Source organism: Rana temporaria, unplaced genomic scaffold (assembly GCF_905171775.1).
Source record: "Rana temporaria unplaced genomic scaffold, aRanTem1.1, whole genome shotgun sequence".
NCBI classification, from domain to species: Eukaryota; Metazoa; Chordata; class Amphibia; order Anura; family Ranidae; genus Rana; species Rana temporaria.
The window spans coordinates 253-21,810 of record NW_024404595.1 but is presented as its reverse complement, the minus strand read 5'-3'; the positions used below and the strand labels follow the sequence as shown (position 1 = coordinate 21,810).

Genomic DNA, 21,558 nt, shown 5'->3' with positions numbered 1-21,558 from the left:
CCTGATGAAGACCCCTCCAGTGATATAAAGATCTATATAGAGGAATCAGGACCTCCTTCCTCCTGCTGGTGACCCCTCTAGTGATATAAAGATCTATATAGAGGAATAAGGACCTCCTTCCCCCTGATGAAGACCCCTCTAGTGATATAAAGATCTCTATAGAGGAATCAGGACCTCCTTCCTCCTGATGAAGACCCCTCTAGTGATATAAAGATCTATATAGAGGAATCAGGACCTCCTTCCCCCTGATGAAGACCCCTCTAGTGATATAAAGATCTATATAGAGGAATCAGGACCTCCTTCCTCCTGATGAAGACCCCTCTAGTGATATAAAGATCTATATAGAGGAATCAGGACCCCCTTCCTCCTGCTGGTGACCCCTCTAGTGATATAAAGATCTATATAAAGGAATCAGGACCTCCTTCCCCCTGATGAAGACCCCTCTAGTGATATAAAGATCTATATAGAGGAATCAGGACCTCCTTCCTCCTGATGAAGACCCCTCTAGTGATATAAAGATCTATATAGAGGAATCAGGACCTCCTTCCCCCTGATGAAGACCCCTCTAGTGATATAAAGATCTATATAGAGGAATCAGGACCCCCTTCCTCCTGATGAAGACCCCTCCAGTAATATAAAGATCTATATAGAGGAATCAGGACCTCCTTCCTCCTGATGAAGACCCCTCTAGTGATATAAAGATCTATATAGAGGAATCAGGACCCCCTTCCTCCTGATGAAGACCCCTCTAGTGATATAAAGATCTATATAGAGGAATCAGGACCCCCTTCCTCCTGCTGGTGACCCCTCTAGTGATATAAAGATCTATATAAAGGAATCAGGACCTCCTTCCCCCTGATGAAGACCCCTCTAGTGATATAAAGATCTATATAGAGGAATCAGGACCTCCTTCCTCCTGATGAAGACCCCTCTAGTGATATAAAGATCTATATAGAGGAATCAGGACCTCCTTCCCCCTGATGAAGACCCCTCTAGTGATATAAAGATCTATATAGAGGAATCAGGACCTCCTTCCTCCTGATGAAGACCCCTCTAGTGATATAAAGATCTATATAGAGGAATCAGGACCTCCTTCCTCCTGATGAAGACCCCTCTAGTGATATAAAGATCTATATAGAGAAGAGGGACAAATAGTTATAATAGGATTATGCACCTAACCCATTCTTCAGCAATCGATACACGAACTGCCGAAACAAATTACAAGTGTATCTCAGGGTGGTATATCACCCCGGAGAAAGCAAACAAATTTAAAGCGGGTCAGACCGCAGAGTGTTGGCGGGGCTGCTCAGAAAGAGGCACAATGGCCCATCTTTGGTGGTTATGCCCAAAAATACAAACCTATTGGGACATAATTCTGAGTCAAATTAAAACTATCACGGGCGAAGAATTAAAGAAAGACCCCTGGGTGGTGCTCTTTCATTGCAGCCAAGAGGGGGTAAAAAAATACAAGCAGTCTTTACTTCCTCACCTTTTAAACGCTGCTAAGAAACTTATACCCAAAAAGTGGCAGGAGACGGAATGCCCACACGTCTGGAATTGGATAGACGAAGTGGAGGAAACGTATAGGTTGGAAGAGTTAAAGGATAGTCACCTAGAGACGATCGGTGAACATAGGGAGAAATGGGAAAAATGGAGGGAGTACAAAAAAACATGGAGCTATGCGGAGAGAGTCAGGGTGCGACACTAACGAGTTGTATGTTAGTAGTTTTATAGTAGAAACTATATCTATCCCTTCTATGGTCATTTCTTAAAGCGATTCATATCCTTATTATTTTCGGTTGAACGTTTGAGACTGTTCTTGTACTCGAGGAAAAAGTTAGGAGATTCCTGGGAGCCATGAGGGGGAGGGGGGGGGGGGGGAAAACAATTCCTAAAGTTGGCTATATGGTAATGTGCCCTGTTCAGTCTAGCTGGGACGTAGAGGGCTAAGGAAGTGGGGCCAGGACCTCACGGCCAGCTGGGACGTGGAGGGCTAAGGAAGTGGGGTCAGGACCTCACGGCCCCAGCGGGCGGCTGTTACACATACTGTTTTGTATACTAATAATTTAAAGGTGGAATAAAAAAAAAAAAAATAAAAAAAAATAAAAAAAAAAAAAAAAAAAAAAAAAGGGAAAAAAAAAAAGAAAAAAATATGCATAGAATATATACCACACATGATGCAAACCACAAACCGAGACGTAAGAAGCATCAAATCATGAGCTGGTCTCTAGAATTTGGTAAGAGCTGAAGTGGAAGAAAAAAAAAAAAAAAAAAAAAAAAAAAAAAAAAAAAAGATCTATATAGAGGAATCAGGACCTCCTTCCTCCTGATGAAGCCCCCTCTAGTGATATAAAGATCTCTATAGAGGAATCAGGACCTCCTTCCTCCTGATGAAGACCCCTCTAGTGATATAAAGATCTATATAGAGGGATCAGGACCTCCTTCCTCCTGATGAAGACCCCTCTAGGGATATAAAGATCTATATAGAGGAATCAGGACCTCCTTCCTCCTGATGAAGACCCCTCTAGTGATATAAAGATCTATATAGAGAAATCAGGACCTCTGTCCTCCTGATGAAGACCCCTCTAGTGATATAAAGATCTATATAGAGGAATCAGGACCTCCTTTCCCCTGATGAAGACCCCTCTAGTGATATAAAGATCTATATAGAGGAATCAGGACCTCCTTCCTCCTGATGAAGACCCCTCTAGTGATATAAAGATCTATATAGAGGAATCAGGACCTCCTTCCTCCTGGTGACCCCTCTAGTGATATAAAGATCTATATAGAGGAATCAGGACCTCCTTCCTCCTGATGAAGACCCCTCTAGTGATATAAAGATCTATATAGAGGAATAAGGACCTCCTTCCCCCTGATGAAGACCCCTCTAGTGATATAAAGATCTCTATAGAGGAATCAGGACCTCCTTCCCCCTGATGAAGACCCCCTCTAGTGATATAAAGGTCTATATAGAGAAATCAGGACCTCCGTCCTCCTGATGAAGACCCCTCTAGTGATATAAAGATCTATATAGAGAAATCAGGACCTCCTTCCCCCTGATGAAGACCCCTCTAGTGATATAAAGATCTATAGAGGAATCAGGACCCCCTCCCCCTGATGAAGACCCCTCTAGTGATATAAAGATCTATATAGAGAAATCAGGACCTCCTTCCTCCTGATGAAGACCGCTCTAGTGATATAAAGATCTATATAAGGAATCAGGACCTCCTTCCTCCTGATGAAGACCCCTCTAGTGATATAAAGATCTATAGAGGAATCAGGACCCCCTCCCCCTGATGAAGACCCCTCTAGTGATATAAAGATCTATATAGAGGAATCAGGACCTCCTTCCTCCTGATGAAGACCCCTCTAGTGATATAAAGATCTATATAGAGGAATCAGGACCTCCTTCCTCCTGATGAAGACCCCTCTAGTGATATAAAGATCTATAGAGGAATCAGGACCCCCTCCCCCTGATGAAGACCCCTCTAGTGATACAAAGATCTATATAGAGGAATCAGGACCCCCTTCCTCCTGATGAAGACCCCTCTAGTGATATAAAGATCTATATAGAGGAATCAGGACCTCCTTCCCCCTGATGAAGACCCCTCTAGTGATATAAAGATCTATATAGAGGAATCAGGACCTCCTTCCCCCTGATGAAGACCCCCTCTAGTGATATAAAGATCTATATAGAGGAATCAGGACCTCCTTCCCCCTGATGAAGACCCCTCTAGTGATATAAAGATCTATATAGAGGAATCAGGACCCCCTTCCCCCTGATGAAGACCCCTCTAGTGATATAAAGATCTATATAGAGGAATCGGGACCTCCTTCCTCCTGATGAAGACCCCTCTAGTGATATAAAGATCTATATAGAGGAATCAGGACCTCCTTCCCCCTGAGGAAGACCCCTCTAGTGATGCCCCCCAGAATACGTCTTTTGCCTTTCCCCTTCCCAATCACATCTACATAACTAAACAGAAGGTTAGAAGGAAACTTGGGGGACAATCACATCATGCATTTCCCCACAGGAGCCACCATAAGTATTCCTGGGGGTGGGGAGTCCTCTATGCTCAGGTTAGTGAGTGGGGGGCTCACCAGGAGGCTAAGGCGAGTTAAAGGCCGAGTAGGTGAGTTAGAGCCCCTGTAGGTGGCTCAGGAGAGTAAGCGGGGGGCCCCTCTAGGTGGCTCAGGTGAGTGGGGGGCCCTGTCGGTGGCTCAGGTGAGTAGGGGCCCCTCTCGGTGGCTCAGGTGAGTGGGGGCCCCTCTAGGTGGCTCAGGTGAGTAGGGGGCCCCTCTAGGTGGCTCAGGTGAGTAGGGGGCCCCTCTAGGTGGCTCAGGTGAGTAGGGGGCCCCTCTAGGTGGCTCAGGTGAGTAGGGGGCCCCTCTAGGTGGCTCAGGTGAGTAGGGGGCCCCTCTAGGTGGCTCAGGTGAGTAGGGGGCCCCTCTCGGTGGCTCAGGTGAGTAGGGGGCCCCTCTCGGTGGCTCAGGTGAGTAGGGGCCCCTCTCGGTGGCTCAGGTGAGTAGGGGGCCCCTCTCGGTGGCTCAGGTCAGTGGGGGCCCCTGTAGGTTAGTGATAAACACTCGCAGGCAGACGCGGCACTCTCATGCAGAAATACCCGACACTGGGGGAAGGAGGGAGAATCCCGACATCTGGAGGGGGGAGGTCGGGAAGAGAGTCCATCTGCATGTAGTAGGTGGTGGAGTGGTGATAGTACACAGGATGTGAGCCGGCTGTTGGGGGAGGGGAGAAAGGGGGACAGGAAACGGGAGAAGCGTTGGAAGCGGAGGAGGGGTGGAGATCGAAGGACTGTCCGTGAGAGAGGCTGCGCATTCGGTGGAGGGAGACCTTGCTGGGCCGGTAATGGACGGCCGGTGGAGCGGCGGCTTCGCCCACTACGTAACCTTCTACCAACCTCTGAGATCCCAGCGTGGAATGCCCCGAGTCCACGTGCCGCTGCCGCAGGCTGGCCATGCTGGGCGCTGTGGAGAGAGAAGAAGAAATACAATCAGATGGTGGAAGCGGCCGATCGATGAGTCCATCGCCTTCCGCGGAGGAGGAACCGGCACACAAGGCAACGCCCTCATCTCATCCCCCGCCCCCTCAACTCCCAGCATGCATTGTGCCCAGATTGTGAGAACATGCCGAGACCAACAACAAGCCGTGCAAGACGTGTGAGAGGAGCCAAGAGAGGCCCCGCCTACAGAGGACAATTCTACGGAGCCGGAAAAGAGAGGCCCCGCCTACAGGGGACAGGCAGGTGGTGCCACGCGTGGGGCTGGAAGAGTCTCATCGGTAAGAATACGGTACACCGGTCAGGATCTCAGCACACGAGAGCGAGAGCTTACCAAAGTGGACCCCCCCCCCCGTTACCTACAGGAAGTGGATGTCACCCCTCCCCCCGTTACCTACAGGAAGTGGACGTCACCCCTCCCCCCGTTACCTACAGGAAGTGGACGTCGCCTCCCCCCCCGTTGCCTACAGGAAGTGGACGTCGCCCCTCCCCCCATTGCCTACAGGAAGTGGACGTCACCCCCCCCTTTGCCTACAGGAAGTGGACGTCACCTCCCCCCCCATTGCCTACAGGAAGTGGACGTGACCCCTCCCCCCATTGCCTACAGGAAGTGGACGTCACCCTCCCCCCGTTGCCTACAGGAAGTGGACGTCACCCCTCCCCCCGTTGCCTACAGGAAGTGGACATCACCCCTCCCACCCGTTGCCTACAGGAAGTGGACGTCACCCCCTCCCCCCCGTTGCCTACAGGAAGTGGACGTCTCACAGGGAATACGATATTTTCTCATTTACTTGAATTCTCTTCCTGTCAGAGAAGAGTTGGGCCTGAAGGCCCCACAGAGGCTGTCCTGTGTCCTGCCTGAGCGCAGACAACCAACCGGGAGAGAAGATCTGCCAATTGGAGGTTTCCCCTCCTCCAGTCATCTCTACGGAGCTCTGGCTGGAGACAGGACGGCGCCAGAACTGGGGCCCCCATCAAACCGTTCCCTCCCAGGAGCCCCTCACCATCCCATCACTCCCAGGAGCCCCTCACCATCCCATCACTCCCAGGAGCCCCTCACCATCCCATCACTCCCAGGAGCCCCTCACCATCCCATCACTCCCAGGAGCCCCTCACCATCCCATCACTCCCAGGAGCCCCTCACCATCCCATCACTCCCAGGACACCTCCCCAGCTACCCCTCGTCCCCAATCCCCACCTTGTCTATCCACCCCCAGCTTTTCCCTTCCAAACGGTCTACACCCCCCCTCCCCCCCCCAAGAAACCCGTTTACTCCAAGGACCCCCAACCCACTACGACACGCTCCCTTTCCCCAGAACTGTCCAAACACCCCCTGGACACCGTCCCCAACTGTCCACCCCCAGAACCCCCCTCCCCAACTGTCCACTCCCAGAAGCCCCTCCCCTTTCAGACCTGTGTGACCACCCCTTGGACCCCCCCCAGTCCCCAGTGAGCCCATCAGGGGGCGCTGTCAGTAAAGGAGGAAAGGGTTAGGAGCGGAGAAGTGACAGTTGGAGTTCTACCAGCCGAGTGACAGACAGGAAGTGAGAAACATTCCGCCAAACCCGTAAACTTCCAGAGAGCCGAGTCCTCCGAGCAGGTAGACGGGCGCTCGCTGTATCTGCGTCCCATCAGCCACGCGGCATCTGTCTCAACCAATGAGGGGGGAGAATGAGGCGGGAGGAGGGGACAAGAAGAAGTTCTCCCTATCAGAATACACAACATTCACTTCTGGGCGGAGCTCCTCTCATCTCTCGGGGAATCAGCTCCGCCCAGGTGACCCTCCCCCAACTTCATGGAGAAATGAGACTACCGGAGCGGGGATCGGAGTCGGGAACTATGGCGGGGGGGGGGGGGGGGGGGGTGAATATTAAAAATGGCAGCAGGTGGGCGGTTCTACCTGCCAGACTCCGCCCATTAAAGTGGAACTCCAGGAAACCGGAGTAGGAGGATGAATTTGTGACTCTGTCCGGCCGGTCTTGTGATTCCCCTCTTAGTTGTCACCGGACTGATGAAGATTCTCCATCCAATGAGGAGGCGGCGACACCGGAAGGAGGATTGCGACACGTGTCAATCACAAGACCGTCCGCACAGAACTCTACACTTACATTTCAGACTTACCTCCGCCCACTTCCTGTTGTGTCTCCGGGACAGGAAGTGAAGGGAATCTCCCTCGGGGGGGGGACACCGACGGGTTTCACTTCCTCTAATCCAGAGAGCTGAAAGAGGACCGGTCACCTCTGTGCGGACGGATCGCCGGTGACCCCGAATCACATCACAATGGAGGGGACACCAATCACACTATTAAAGGGCCAGTACACCCCCCAATGACAAAAATAACCACGGGAGGCATCCGGGTTATAAACCCCGCCCCCCCATCCACCCCACCCCCAAAATCTCTCTACAATACAAAGACCCCCCAAATCACTCCACAATACAAAGACCCCCCAAATCTCTCTACAATACAAAGACCCCCCAAATCTCTCCAATACAAAGACCCCCCCCCCAAATCTCTCTACAATACAAAGACCCCCCCCCCAAATCTCTCTACAATACAAAGACCCCCCCCAAATCTCTCCAATACAAAGACCCCCCCCCCAAATCTCTCTACAATACAAAGACCCCCCCCAAATCTCTCCAATACAAAGACCCCCCCCAAATCTCTCCAATACAAAGACCCCCCCCCCAAATCTCTCTACAATACAAAGACCCCCCCCCAAATCTCTCTACAATACAAAGACCCCCCCCAAATCTCTCCAATACAAAGACCCCCCCCCAAATCTCTCCAATACAAAGACCCCCCAAATCTCTCTACAATACAAAGACCCCCCAAATCTCTCTACAATACAAAGACCCCCCAAATCTCTCCAATACAAAGACCCCCCCCCAAATCTCTCTACAATACAAAGACCCCCCCCCAAATCTCTCTACAATACAAAGACCCCCCCCCCAAATCTCTCCAATACAAAGACCCCCCCCCCAAATCTCTCCAATACAAAGACCCCCCCCCCAAATCTCTCTACAATACAAAGACCCCCCAAATCTCTCTACAATACAAAGACCCCCCAAATCTCTCCAATACAAAGACCCCCCCCCCAAATCTCTCTACAATACAAAGACCCCCCCCCAAATCTCTCTACAATACAAAGACCCCCCCCAAATCTCTCCAATACAAAGACCCCCCCCCCAAATCTCTCTACAATACAAAGACCCCCCCCAAATCTCTCCAATACAAAGACCCCCCCCCCAAATCTCTCTACAATACAAAGACCCCCCCCCAAATCTCTCTACAATACAAAGACCCCCCCAAATCTCTCCAATACAAAGACCCCCCCCCCCAAATCTCTCTACAATACAAAGACCCCCCAAATCTCTCCAATACAAAGACCCCCCCAAATCTCTCCAATACAAAGACCCCCCCCCAAATCTCTCCAATACAAAGACCCCCCCCAAATCTCTCTACAATACAAAGACCCCCCCCAAATCTCTCTACAATACAAAGACCCCCCCCCCCAAATCTCTCTACAATACAAAGACCCCCCCCAAATCTCTCCAATACAAAGACCCCCCCCAAATCTCTCTACAATACAAAGACCCCCCCCAAATCTCTCTACAATACAAAGACCCCCCAAATCACTCCACAATACAAAGACCCCCCAAATCTCTCTACAATACAAAGACCCCCCAAATCTCTCTACAATACAAAGACCCCCCCCCAAATCTCTCTACAATACAAAGACCCCCCCCAAATCTCTCTACAATACAAAGACCCCCCCCAAATCTCTCTACAATACAAAGACCCCCCCCCAAATCTCTCTACAATACAAAGACCCCCCCCAAATCTCTCCAATACAAAGACCCCCCCCCAAATCTCTCTACAATACAAAGACCCCCCCCAAATCTCTCTACAATACAAAGACCCCCCAAATCTCTCCAATACAAAGACCCCCCCCCCCAAATCTCTCTCCAATACAAAGACCCCCCCCCCCAAATCTCTCTCCAATACAAAGACCCCCCCCCAAATCTCTCTACAATACAAAGACCCCCCAAATCTCTACAATACAAAGACCCCCCCCCCAAATCTCTCTACAATACAAAGACCCCCCCCAAATCTCTCCAATACAAAGACCCCCCCCCCCAAATCTCTCTACAATACAAAGACCCCCCCCAAATCTCTCTACAATACAAAGACCCCCCCCAAATCTCTCTACAATACAAAGACCCCCCCCCAATCTCTCTACAATACAAAGACCCCCCCCCCCAAATCTCTCTACAATACAAAGACCCCCCCCAAATCTCTCTACAATACAAAGACCCCCCCCAAATCTCTCCAATACAAAGACCCCCCCCAAATCTCTCTACAATACAAAGACCCCCCCCCCCAAATCTCTCTACAATACAAAGACCCCCCCCCAAATCTCTCCAATACAAAGACCCCCCCCCAAATCTCTCTACAATACAAAGACCCCCCCCAAATCTCTCTACAATACAAAGACCCCCCCCCAAATCTCTCTACAATACAAAGACCCCCCCCAAATCTCTCCAATACAAAGACCCCCCCCCCCAAATCTCTCTACAATACAAAGACCCCCCAAATCTCTCTACAATACAAAGACCCCCCCCAAATCTCTCCAATACAAAGACCCCCCCCAAATCTCTCTACAATACAAAGACCCCCCCCCCCAAATCTCTCTACAATACAAAGACCCCCCCCCAAATCTCTCTACAATACAAAGACCCCCCCAAATCTCTCCAATACAAAGACCCCCCCCCCCAAATCTCTCTACAATACAAAGACCCCCCAAATCTCTCTACAATACAAAGACCCCCCAAATCTCTCTACAATACAAAGACCCCCCAAATCTCTCTACAATACAAAGACCCCCCAAATCTCTCTACAATACAAAGACCCCCCCCCCCCAAATCTCTCTACAATACAAAGACCCCCCCCCCCCCAAATCTCTCTACAATACAAAGACCCCCCAAATCTCTCTACAATACAAAGACCCCCCAAATCTCTACAATACAAAGACCCCCCAAATCTCTACAATACAAAGACCCCCCCCAAATCTCTCCAATACAAAGACCCCCCCCAAATCTCTCTACAATACAAAGACCCCCCCCCCAAATCTCTCTACAATACAAAGACCCCCCCCCCAAATCTCTCTACAATACAAAGACCCCCCCCCAAATCTCTCCAATACAAAGACCCCCCCAAATCTCTCTACAATACAAAGACCCCCCCCCCAAATCTCTCTACAATACAAAGACCCCCCCCCAAATCTCTCTACAATACAAAGACCCCCCCCCAAATCTCTCCAATACAAAGACCCCCCCCCCAAATCTCTCTACAATACAAAGACCCCCCCCCAAATCTCTCTACAATACAAAGACCCCCCCCAAATCTCTCCAATACAAAGACCCCCCCCCCAAATCTCTCTACAATACAAAGACCCCCCCAAATCTCTCCAATACAAAGACCCCCCCCCAAATCTCTCTACAATACAAAGACCCCCCAAATCTCTCCACAATACAAAGACCCCCAAATCTCTCCACAATACAAAGACCCCCAAAATCTCTCTACAATACAAAGACCCCCCAAATCTCTCTACAATACAAAGACCCCCAAAATCTCTCTACAATACAAAGACCCCCCAAATCTCTCTACAATACAAAGACCCCCCCCAAATCTCTCTACAATACAAAGACCCCCCCCCAAATCTCTCTACAATACAAAGACCCCCCCCAAATCTCTCCAATACAAAGACCCCCCCCCCAAATCTCTCTACAATACAAAGACCCCCCAAATCTCTCCACAATACAAAGACCCCCAAAATCTCTCTACAATACAAAGACCCCCCAAATCTCTCTACAATACAAAGACCCCCCAAATCTCTCTACAATACAAAGACCCCCCCCCCAAATCTCTCCACAATACAAAGACCCCCCCCAAATCTCTCCAATACAAAGACCCCCCCCAAATCTCTCTACAATACAAAGACCCCCCAAATCTCTCTACAATACAAAGACCCCCCAAATCTCTCTACAATACAAAGACCCCCCAAATCTCTCTACAATACAAAGACCCCCCCCAAATCTCTCCAATACAAAGACCCCCCAAATCTCTCCACAATACAAAGACCCCCAAATCTCTCTACAATACAAAGACCCCCAAATCTCTCTACAATACAAAGACCCCCCAAATCTCTCCAATACAAAGACCCCCAAATCTCTCTACAATACAAAGACCCCCAAATCTCTCTACAATACAAAGACCCCCCAAATCTCTCCAATACAAAGACCCCCCAAATCTCTCCACAATACAAAGACCCCCAAATCTCTCCAATACAAAGACCCCCAAATCTCTCCAATACAAAGACCCCCCAAATCTCTCCAATACAAAGACCCCCCAAATCTCTCCACAATACAAAGACCCCCCAAATCTCTCCACAATACAAAGACCCCCCCAAATCTCTCCACAATACAAAGACCCCCCAAATCTCTACAATACAAAGACCCCTCAAATCTCTCCACAATACAAAGACCCCTCAAATCTCTCCACAATACAAAGACCCCCCAAATCTCTCCACAATACAAAGACCCCCCCAAATCTCTCCACAATACAAAGACCCCCCAAATCTCTACAATACAAAGACCCCTCAAATCTCTCTACAATACAAAGACCCCCCCAAATCTCTCCAATACAAAGACCCCCCAAATCTCTCCAATACAAAGACCCCCCAAATCTCTCCAATACAAAGACCCCCCAAATCTCTCCAATACAAAGACCCCCCCAAATCTCTCCACAATACAAAGACCCCCCAAATCTCTCCACAATACAAAGACCCCCCAAATCTCTCTACAATACAAAGACCCCCCAAATCTCTACAATACAAAGACCCCCCAAATCTCTACAATACAAAGACCCCCCCCAAATCTCTCCAATACAAAGACCCCCCCCAAATCTCTCTACAATACAAAGACCCCCCCCCCAAATCTCTCTACAATACAAAGACCCCCCCCCCAAATCTCTCTACAATACAAAGACCCCCCCCCCAAATCTCTCCAATACAAAGACCCCCCCCCCAAATCTCTCTACAATACAAAGACCCCCCCCCCAAATCTCTCTACAATACAAAGACCCCCCCCAAATCTCTCCAATACAAAGACCCCCCCCCCCAAATCTCTCTACAATACAAAGACCCCCCCAAATCTCTCCAATACAAAGACCCCCCCCCAAATCTCTCTACAATACAAAGACCCCCCAAATCTCTCCACAATACAAAGACCCCCAAATCTCTCCACAATACAAAGACCCCCAAAATCTCTCTACAATACAAAGACCCCCCAAATCTCTCTACAATACAAAGACCCCCAAAATCTCTCTACAATACAAAGACCCCCCAAATCTCTCTACAATACAAAGACCCCCCCCCAAATCTCTCTACAATACAAAGACCCCCCCAAATCTCTCCAATACAAAGACCCCCCCCAAATCTCTCTACAATACAAAGACCCCCCAAATCTCTCCACAATACAAAGACCCCCAAAATCTCTCTACAATACAAAGACCCCCCAAATCTCTCTACAATACAAAGACCCCCCAAATCTCTCTACAATACAAAGACCCCCCAAATCTCTCTACAATACAAAGACCCCCCCCCCCAAATCTCTCCAATACAAAGACCCCCCCCAAATCTCTCTACAATACAAAGACCCCCCAAATCTCTCTACAATACAAAGACCCCCCCCAAATCTCTCCAATACAAAGACCCCCCAAATCTCTCCACAATACAAAGACCCCCAAATCTCTCTACAATACAAAGACCCCCAAATCTCTCTACAATACAAAGACCCCCCAAATCTCTCCAATACAAAGACCCCCAAATCTCTCTACAATACAAAGACCCCCAAATCTCTCTACAATACAAAGACCCCCCAAATCTCTCCAATACAAAGACCCCCCAAATCTCTCCACAATACAAAGACCCCCAAATCTCTCCAATACAAAGACCCCCAAATCTCTCCAATACAAAGACCCCCCAAATCTCTCCAATACAAAGACCCCCCAAATCTCTCCACAATACAAAGACCCCCCAAATCTCTCCACAATACAAAGACCCCCCCAAATCTCTCCACAATACAAAGACCCCCCAAATCTCTACAATACAAAGACCCCTCAAATCTCTCCACAATACAAAGACCCCTCAAATCTCTCCACAATACAAAGACCCCCCAAATCTCTCCACAATACAAAGACCCCCCCAAATCTCTCCACAATACAAAGACCCCCCAAATCTCTACAATACAAAGACCCCTCAAATCTCTCTACAATACAAAGACCCCCCAAATCTCTCCAATACAAAGACCCCCCAAATCTCTCCAATACAAAGACCCCCCAAATCTCTCCAATACAAAGACCCCCCAAATCTCTCCAATACAAAGACCCCCCCCCCAAATCTCTCCACAATACAAAGACCCCCCCAAATCTCTCCACAATACAAAGACCCCCCAAATCTCTCCACAATACAAAGACCCCCCAAATCTCTCCAATACAAAGACCCCCCAAATCTCCCCACAATACAAAGACCCCCCAAATCTCTCCACAATACAAAGACCCCCCAAATCTCTCCACAATACAAAGACCCCCCAAATCTCTCCACAATACAAAGACCCCCCAAATCTCTCCACAATACAAAGACCCCCCCAAATCTCTCCACAATACAAAGACCCCCCCAAATCTCTCCACAATACAAAGACCCCCCAAATCTCTCCACAATACAAAGACCCCCCAAATCTCTCCACAATACAAAGACCCCCCCAAATCTCTCTCCAATACAAAGACCCCCCAAATCTCTCCAATACAAAGACCCCCCAAATCTCTCTCCAATACAAAGACCCCCCAAATCTCCCCTCTACAATACAAAGACCCCCCAAATCTCTCCACAATACAAAGACCCCCCCCAAATCTCTCCACAATACAAAGACCCCCCCAAATCTCTCCACAATACAAAGACCCCCCAAATCTCTCCAATACAAAGACCCCCCAAATCTCCCCACAATACAAAGACCCCCCAAATCTCCCCACAATACAAAGACCCCCCAAATCTCTCCACAATACAAAGACCCCCCAAATCTCTCCACAATACAAAGACCCCCCCAAATCTCTCCACAATACAAAGACCCCCCCAAATCTCTCTCCAATACAAAGACCCCCCAAATCTCTCCACAATACAAAGACCCCCCCAAATCTCTCCACAATACAAAGACCCCCCAAATCTCTCCACAATACAAAGACCCCCCAAATCTCTCCAATACAAAGACCCCCCAAATCTCTCCACAATACAAAGACCCCCCAAATCTCCCCACAATACAAAGACCCCCCAAATCTCCCCACAATACAAAGACCCCCCAAATCTCCACAATACAAAGACCCCCCAAATCTCTCCACAATACAAAGACCCCCCCAAATCTCTCCACAATACAAAGACCCCCCCAAACCTCTCCACAATACAAAGACCCCCAAATCTCCACAATACAAAGACCCCCCAAATCTCTCCACAATACAAAGACCCCCCAAATCTCTCCACAATACAAAGACCCCCCCAATTCTCTCTCCAATACAAAGACCCCCCAAATCTCTCTCCAATACAAAGACCCCCCAAATCTCTCCACAATACAAAGACCCCCCCAAATCTCTCCACAATACAAAGACCCCCCAAATCTCTCCACAATACAAAGACCCCCCAAATCTCTCCAATACAAAGACCCCCCAAATCTCCCCACAATACAAAGACCCCCCAAATCTCTCCACAATACAAAGACCCCCCAAATCTCTCCACAATACAAAGACCCCCCAAATCTCTCCACAATACAAAGACCCCCCAAATCTCTCCACAATACAAAGACCCCCCCAAATCTCTCCACAATACAAAGACCCCCCCAAATCTCTCCACAATACAAAGACCCCCCAAATCTCTCCACAATACAAAGACCCCCCCAAATCTCTCTCCAATACAAAGACCCCCCAAATCTCTCCAATACAAAGACCCCCCAAATCTCTCCACAATACAAAGACCCCCCAAATCTCTCCACAATACAAAGACCCCCCAAATCTCTCCACAATACAAAGACCCCCCAAATCTCTCTCCAATACAAAGACCCCCCAAATCTCTCCACAATACAAAGACCCCCCAAATCTCTCCACAATACAAAGACCCCCCAAATCTCTCCACAATACAAAGACCCCCCAAATCTCTCTCCAATACAAAGACCCCCAAAATCTCTCTACAATACAAAGACCCCCAAATCTCTCCACAATACAAAGACCCCCCAAATCTCTCCACAATACAAAGACCCCCCAAATCTCTCTCCAATACAAAGACCCCCCAAATCTCTCCAATACAAAGACCCCCCAAATCTCTCCACAATACAAAGACCCCCCAAATCTCTCTCCAATACAAAGACCCCCCAAATCTCTCCAATACAAAGACCCCCCAAACCTCTCCACAATACAAAGACCCCAAAAAACTCTACAAAAGGAAAGCATAAAAAAAAAAAAAGAAAGGAAGGTTTCCATTGGCCTGGAACAGGAAGTGATGTCACAACGTCACTCTGGTCCTCCTAGGCCATAGAGATGAATGGAGGCCCATCAGTGACTGAAAAAGAGGCTGCAGGAGATGCAACAAAAGAGTAAACAAACAAAAAAAATCTATAAAAAAAATTGTGGCCCCCGCTGACTTCCTGCCCAGGAACCCGATAGGCGTCACTTCTAAATCTTTTCTGTGTACTGGCCCTTTAATAAAAACACAGTGACATCACAGGAGTGGCACACCCCTCCCCACACGCAGGCAGAGGTGAAGGACGGGGGTCCGCCAGGGGGGGGCAATGGCACTTACACTGCATGCTGATGGGGGACACAATCTCCTCGTCAAGGTCGTCCAGGTCATCGGTCATAATAAAGTGGGCGGGGCTGGGCCGGGCTCCGCCCATCAGACTGGGGTCGAGGTTCAGTGATGCCATCAGGTGGTGGATTCCGGGGTTGTTGACGATCTGGAAGCCGCAGAGAGTCTCGATCTGCTGCCAGCGATGAAGACGTTCGCGGAGCGCCGCGGTCACCTCACTGAGCGCTTGCCTAGGAAGGGGGAGGAGGGGAGAAGGTGAGACATCGCAGAATACAAAACTGAAGTAAGGCTAATTCTTTCCTGCGCAGGGCTAAAAATTAAACCCGATAAATCTTCATTTCAGCAAAAAGGCGGGATCATGCCAACGTCGCATTTCCATTTCCAGCCAGCAGATGGCACTCCTTGTATATATAATGTTTACCAGGCAAATCCTAACCGCCTTGCTGAAAAGAAAAAAGTCCCTTTAAAGTGGAACTCCAGAAATATTGTGACATCAATGGAGGAAAATTGAAAGTCTGTTCTACGAGGAATAGATTGGGCGTCCATCAGACCCAACCCAAGGGAAGTGACCTGGACTACGAGGAATAGATTGGGCGTCCATCAGACCCAACCCAAGGGAAGTGACCTGGACTACGAGGAATAGATTGGGCATCCATCAGACCCAAGGGAAGTGACCTGGACTACGAGGAATAGATTGGGCATCCATCAGACCCAACCCAAGGGAAGTGACCTGGACTACGAGGAATAGATTGGGCACCCATCAGACCCAACCCAAGGGAAGTGACCTGGACTACGAGGAATAGATTGGGCATCCATCAGACCCAACCCAAGGGAAGTGACCTGGACTACGAGGAATAGATTGGGCACCCATCAGACCCAACCCAAGGGAAGTGACCTGGACTACGAGGAATAGATTGGCCGTCCATCAGACCCAACCCAAGGGAAGTGACCTGGACTACGAGGAATAGATTGGGCACCCATCAGACCCAACCCAAGGGAAGTGACCTGGACTACGAGGAATAGATTGGGCATCCATCAGACCCAACCCAAGGGAAGTGACCTGGACTACGAGGAATAGATTGGCCATCCATCAGACACAACCCAAGGGAAGTGACCTGGACTACGAGGAATAGATTGGCCGTCCATCAGACCCAACCCAAGGGAAGTGACCTGGACTACGAGGAATAGATTGGCCGTCCATCAGACCCAACCCAAGGGAAGTGACCTGGACTACGAGGAATAGATTGGGCGTCCATCAGACCCAACCCAAGGGAAGTGACCTGGACTACGAGGAATAGATTGGGCATCCATCAGACCCAAGGGAAGTGACCTGGACTACGAGGAATAGATTGGGCATCCATCAGACCCAACCCAAGGGAAGTGACCTGGACTACGAGGAATAGATTGGGCGTCCATCAGACCCAACCCAAGGGAAGTGACCTGGACTACGAGGAATAGATTGGGCGTCCATCAGACCCAACCCAAGGGAAGTGACCTGGACTACGAGGAATAGATTGGGCATCCATCAGACCCAAGGGAAGTGACCTGGACTACGAGGAATAGATTGGGCATCCATCAGACCCAACCCAAGGGAAGTGACCTGGACTACGAGGAATAGATTGGGCACCCATCAGACCCAACCCAAGGGAAGTGACCTGGACTACGAGGAATAGATTGGGCATCCATCAGACCCAACCCAAGGGAAGTGACCTGGACTACGAGGAATAGATTGGGCACCCATCAGACCCAACCCAAGGGAAGTGACCTGGACTACGAGGAATAGATTGGCCGTCCATCAGACCCAACCCAAGGGAAGTGACCTGGACTACGAGGAATAGATTGGGCACCCATCAGACCCAACCCAAGGGAAGTGACCTGGACTACGAGGAATAGATTGGGCATCCATCAGACCCAACCCAAGGGAAGTGACCTGGACTACGAGGAATAGATTGGCCATCCATCAGACACAACCCAAGGGAAGTGACCTGGACTACGAGGAATAGATTGGCCGTCCATCAGACCCAACCCAAGGGAAGTGACCTGGACTACGAGGAATAGATTGGCCGTCCATCAGACCCAACCCAAGGGAAGTGACCTGGACTACGAGGAATAGATTGGGCGTCCATCAGACCCAACCCAAGGGAAGTGACCTGGACTACGAGGAATAGATTGGGCGTCCATCAGACCCAACCCAAGGGAAGTGACCTGGACTACGAGGAATAGATTGGGCATCCATCAGACCCAACCCAAGAGAAGTGACCTGGACTACGAGGAATAGATTGGGCATCCATCAGACCCAACCCAAGGGAAGTGACCTGGACTACGAGGAATAGATTGGGCACCCATCAGACCCAACCCAAGGGAAGTGACCTGGACTACGAGGAATAGATTGGGCGTCCATCAGACCCAACCCAAGGGAAGTGACCTGGACTACGAGGAATAGATTGGGCGTCCATCAGACCCAACCCAAGGGAAGTGACCTGGACTACGAAGAATAGATTGGGCGTCCATCAGACCCAACCCAAGGGAAGTGACCTGGACTACGAGGAAAAGATTGGGCATCCATCAGACCCAACCCAAGGGAAGTGACCTGGACTACGAGGAATAGATTGGGCACCCATCAGACCCAACCCAAGGGAAGTGACCTGGACTACGAGGAATAGATTGGGCACCCATCAGACCCAACCCAAGGGAAGTGACCTGGACTACGAGGAATAGATTGGGCACCCATCAGACCCAACCCAAGGGAAGTGACCTGGACTACGAGGAATAGATTGGGCATCCATCAGACCCAAGGGAAGTGACCTGGACTACGAGGAATAGATTGGGCGTCCATCAGACCCAACCCAAGGGAAGTGACCTGGACTACGAGGAATAGATTGGGCACCCATCAGACCCAACCCAGGGGAAGTGACCTGGACTATGGAGGAATAGATTGGGCGTCCATCAGACCCAACCCAAGGGAAGTGACCTGGACTACGAGGAATAGATTGGGCATCCATCAGACCCAACCCCTAAGGGAAGTGACCTGGACTACGAGGAATAGATTGGGCATCCATCAGACCCAACCCAAGGGAAGTGACCTGGACTATGGAGGAATAGATTGGGCACCCATCAGACCCAACCCAAGGGAAGTGACCTGGACTATGGAGGAATAGATTGGGCACCCATCAGACCCAACCCAAGGGAAGTGACCTGGACTACGAGGAATAGATTGGGCATCCATCGGACCCAACCCAAGGGAAGTGACCTGGACTACAAGGAATAGATTGGGCGTCCATCAGATCCAACCCAAGGGAAGTGACCTGGACTACGAGGAATAGATTGGGCATCCATCAGACCCAACCCAAGGGAAGTGACCTGGACTACGAGGAATAGATTGGGCATCCATCAGACCCGACCCAAGGGAAGTGACCTGGACTACGAGGAAAAGATTGGGTGCCCAACAGACCCAACCCAAGGGAAGTGACCTGGACTACGAGGAATAGATTGGGCATCCAACAGACCCAACCCAAGGGAAGTGACCTGGACTACGAGGAATATAAAGACTTGAACATTGGGGACAACCTCTCATCATACAAATAACATAGGATCAGGACTCGCTCTGTATGGAAACGGGACCTTCTTTGGAGGACGGTGAGGTCACAGAGAACACAACTGGTCCCCATGAGGCTGTCTACACCCAACTGGAACCACCATCCATAACCGGGGTTGGGGGCCTTCCATATACAACGTTTTATCTTCTCTACCCCAACAATTTGACAGACGTGGGGCTAGAAGGATTATCGATATAGGACACCAAGAATGGGATGGGGGGTCAGTAGAATGGGGGGGGGCTCCACAACTCTCACCCCCCCCCCCCCTAAATCCTGTTCTTTGACAATCAACCTCTCCACCTTCCATGGTGACTGAATGAAGGGGGTTCCCTGTATGGATATAAAGACTAGGGGGACGTTCCTGACACCCCCGGGGACACTACGAAACACCTTCCCCATTCCCGACCACCACCAGCTTCGGGTTCCGTCTTACTTTGCTGAAAGGATTTTGTGGTCCACGTCATCCAGGGAGGAGCTGTGAGCCACGTGAAACGTCCCGAACAAAGTGTTCCTCTTCTTCTTTATCTTCTCTGCCTACGAGACAAAGACAGACGCAATGAGAGACTGTCGCCCCCTGGAGGTCAGGGCTTCGTACTACAAGGAGGAACATTTACCATTCTGACCCTTCATAAAGCTGCTCAGGGCGTTCCCCCCCGTTTTTAGGTGACCCCCAAAATTAAACTCCAGTGTAGAGCTGCCTTGATTAACCTTTCACCCCTGAGGAACCATGAGAACCCCTCTAAGTCATATGACCAAGGTAGTGAAGTCACCATTCCTCCAGGTCACAGCCCCCGGGGGAATCAGAGCTTGCCCAATGGGAGGCATGAACTTGAAGAAAGGCGGGCATGCGAGTATAAGGGGGTCAGGGCAGAGGCGGGTCTTTAATTAGGCGGTCGCCTGAGGCCTCACACTCACAGGGGGCCTCATGGCCTACTAACTTACCCCAGTTTTGAGGGACAGGGGACCGTAACACTGATGTGCTCAGGCAGCGTTAAGAGCCCTGACTCAGGAGCGGGGCCGCCAGCGTCCCAAACAACCAGTGACACCACCCCTTGTGACGTCAATGACCCAGCATGCCCTCAGTCAATGACGTCACAAGGGGGCAGGTTCACCAGGTGACATAACCGGTTGGCCCCCCGCCCCTTAATTATTAAAAGAACAGGATCTGAGGGCCACCTTGTTAAATGGGTCTTACAGATTCCGATAAGACCCCTCCCCGCAGACCCCCACAACCCCCGGCCAGGTTTACGGGGAAGAGGCCCTTGTCCTTGAATTATTCCCCCCCCCCCCCATCATGGCTGTGACTGCGGCCCCATGTCAAGTTTTGTCTGAGGCCTCACAAAGCCTGGAGCCGCCTCTGGGCCAGGGGGGGCCATAAAGCGGCAATAGCGGCCCCTTCTGACAGGCTCCTCCAATAGCAGCTCACCACCAGTTTTATTGGACCATTTCTCCCATTGGGTCTGCACACCGCCCTCCCAATTATAAGAGATTTGTCCGCAGGACGGGGGTGGGGGAGTTTTACCCCCCCCCCCCCCTCCGGGTCTTACCCCTTCTTTGGCCAGCAACAGCTGCTTCTCGGCACTCTGCTTCTTGATGTTGTAGTATTGGATCTCCACCTCGTGCGTCAGCTGCAGCCACTTCTGGAGGGACTCCGGGGCCGACCAATTGCTGTGCGACTCCAACTCCTTCTCCGCATTGCGCAGAGCCATCCGCACCTGATGACGTCACACAGAGAGAGGGTTAGAGAGAGGGGCCCCGGGGACACTCACCTGATGACGTCACACAGAGAGAGGGTTAGAGAGAGGGGCCCGGGGACACTCGCCTAATGACGTCACACAGAGAGAGGGTTAGAGAGAGGGGCCCCGGGGACACTCACCTGATGACGTCACACACAGGGGGTTAGAGAGAGGGGCCCCGGGGACACTCACCTGATGACGTCACACAGAGAGAGGGTTAGAGAGAGGGGCCCAGGGACACTCACCTGATGACGTCACACAGAGAGAGGGTTAGAGAGAGAGGGGCCCGGGGACACTTACCTGA

At 50.3% G+C, this 21,558-nt stretch overlaps 1 protein-coding gene across 3 annotated transcripts in view; it reads right to left on the bottom strand.

Annotated features, from left to right (window-relative positions):
- Positions 1 to 21,233, bottom strand: part of STIM1 (stromal interaction molecule 1) — a gene marked incomplete at its 5' end in the record, with an annotated part of 28,738 nt that extends 7,505 nt beyond the window's left edge. Inside the window, 5 exon segments of one of the 3 annotated variants that reach the window (XM_040334758.1) lie at positions 4,920 to 4,986; positions 6,584 to 6,664; positions 15,917 to 16,152; positions 19,952 to 20,052; positions 21,066 to 21,233. In XM_040334758.1, the coding sequence (XP_040190692.1) occupies positions 4,920 to 4,986; positions 6,584 to 6,664; positions 15,917 to 16,152; positions 19,952 to 20,052; positions 21,066 to 21,233 (653 nt within the window). 3 annotated transcript variants of the gene reach the window in all.
- Positions 21,234 to 21,558: the final 325 nt, after the last annotated feature.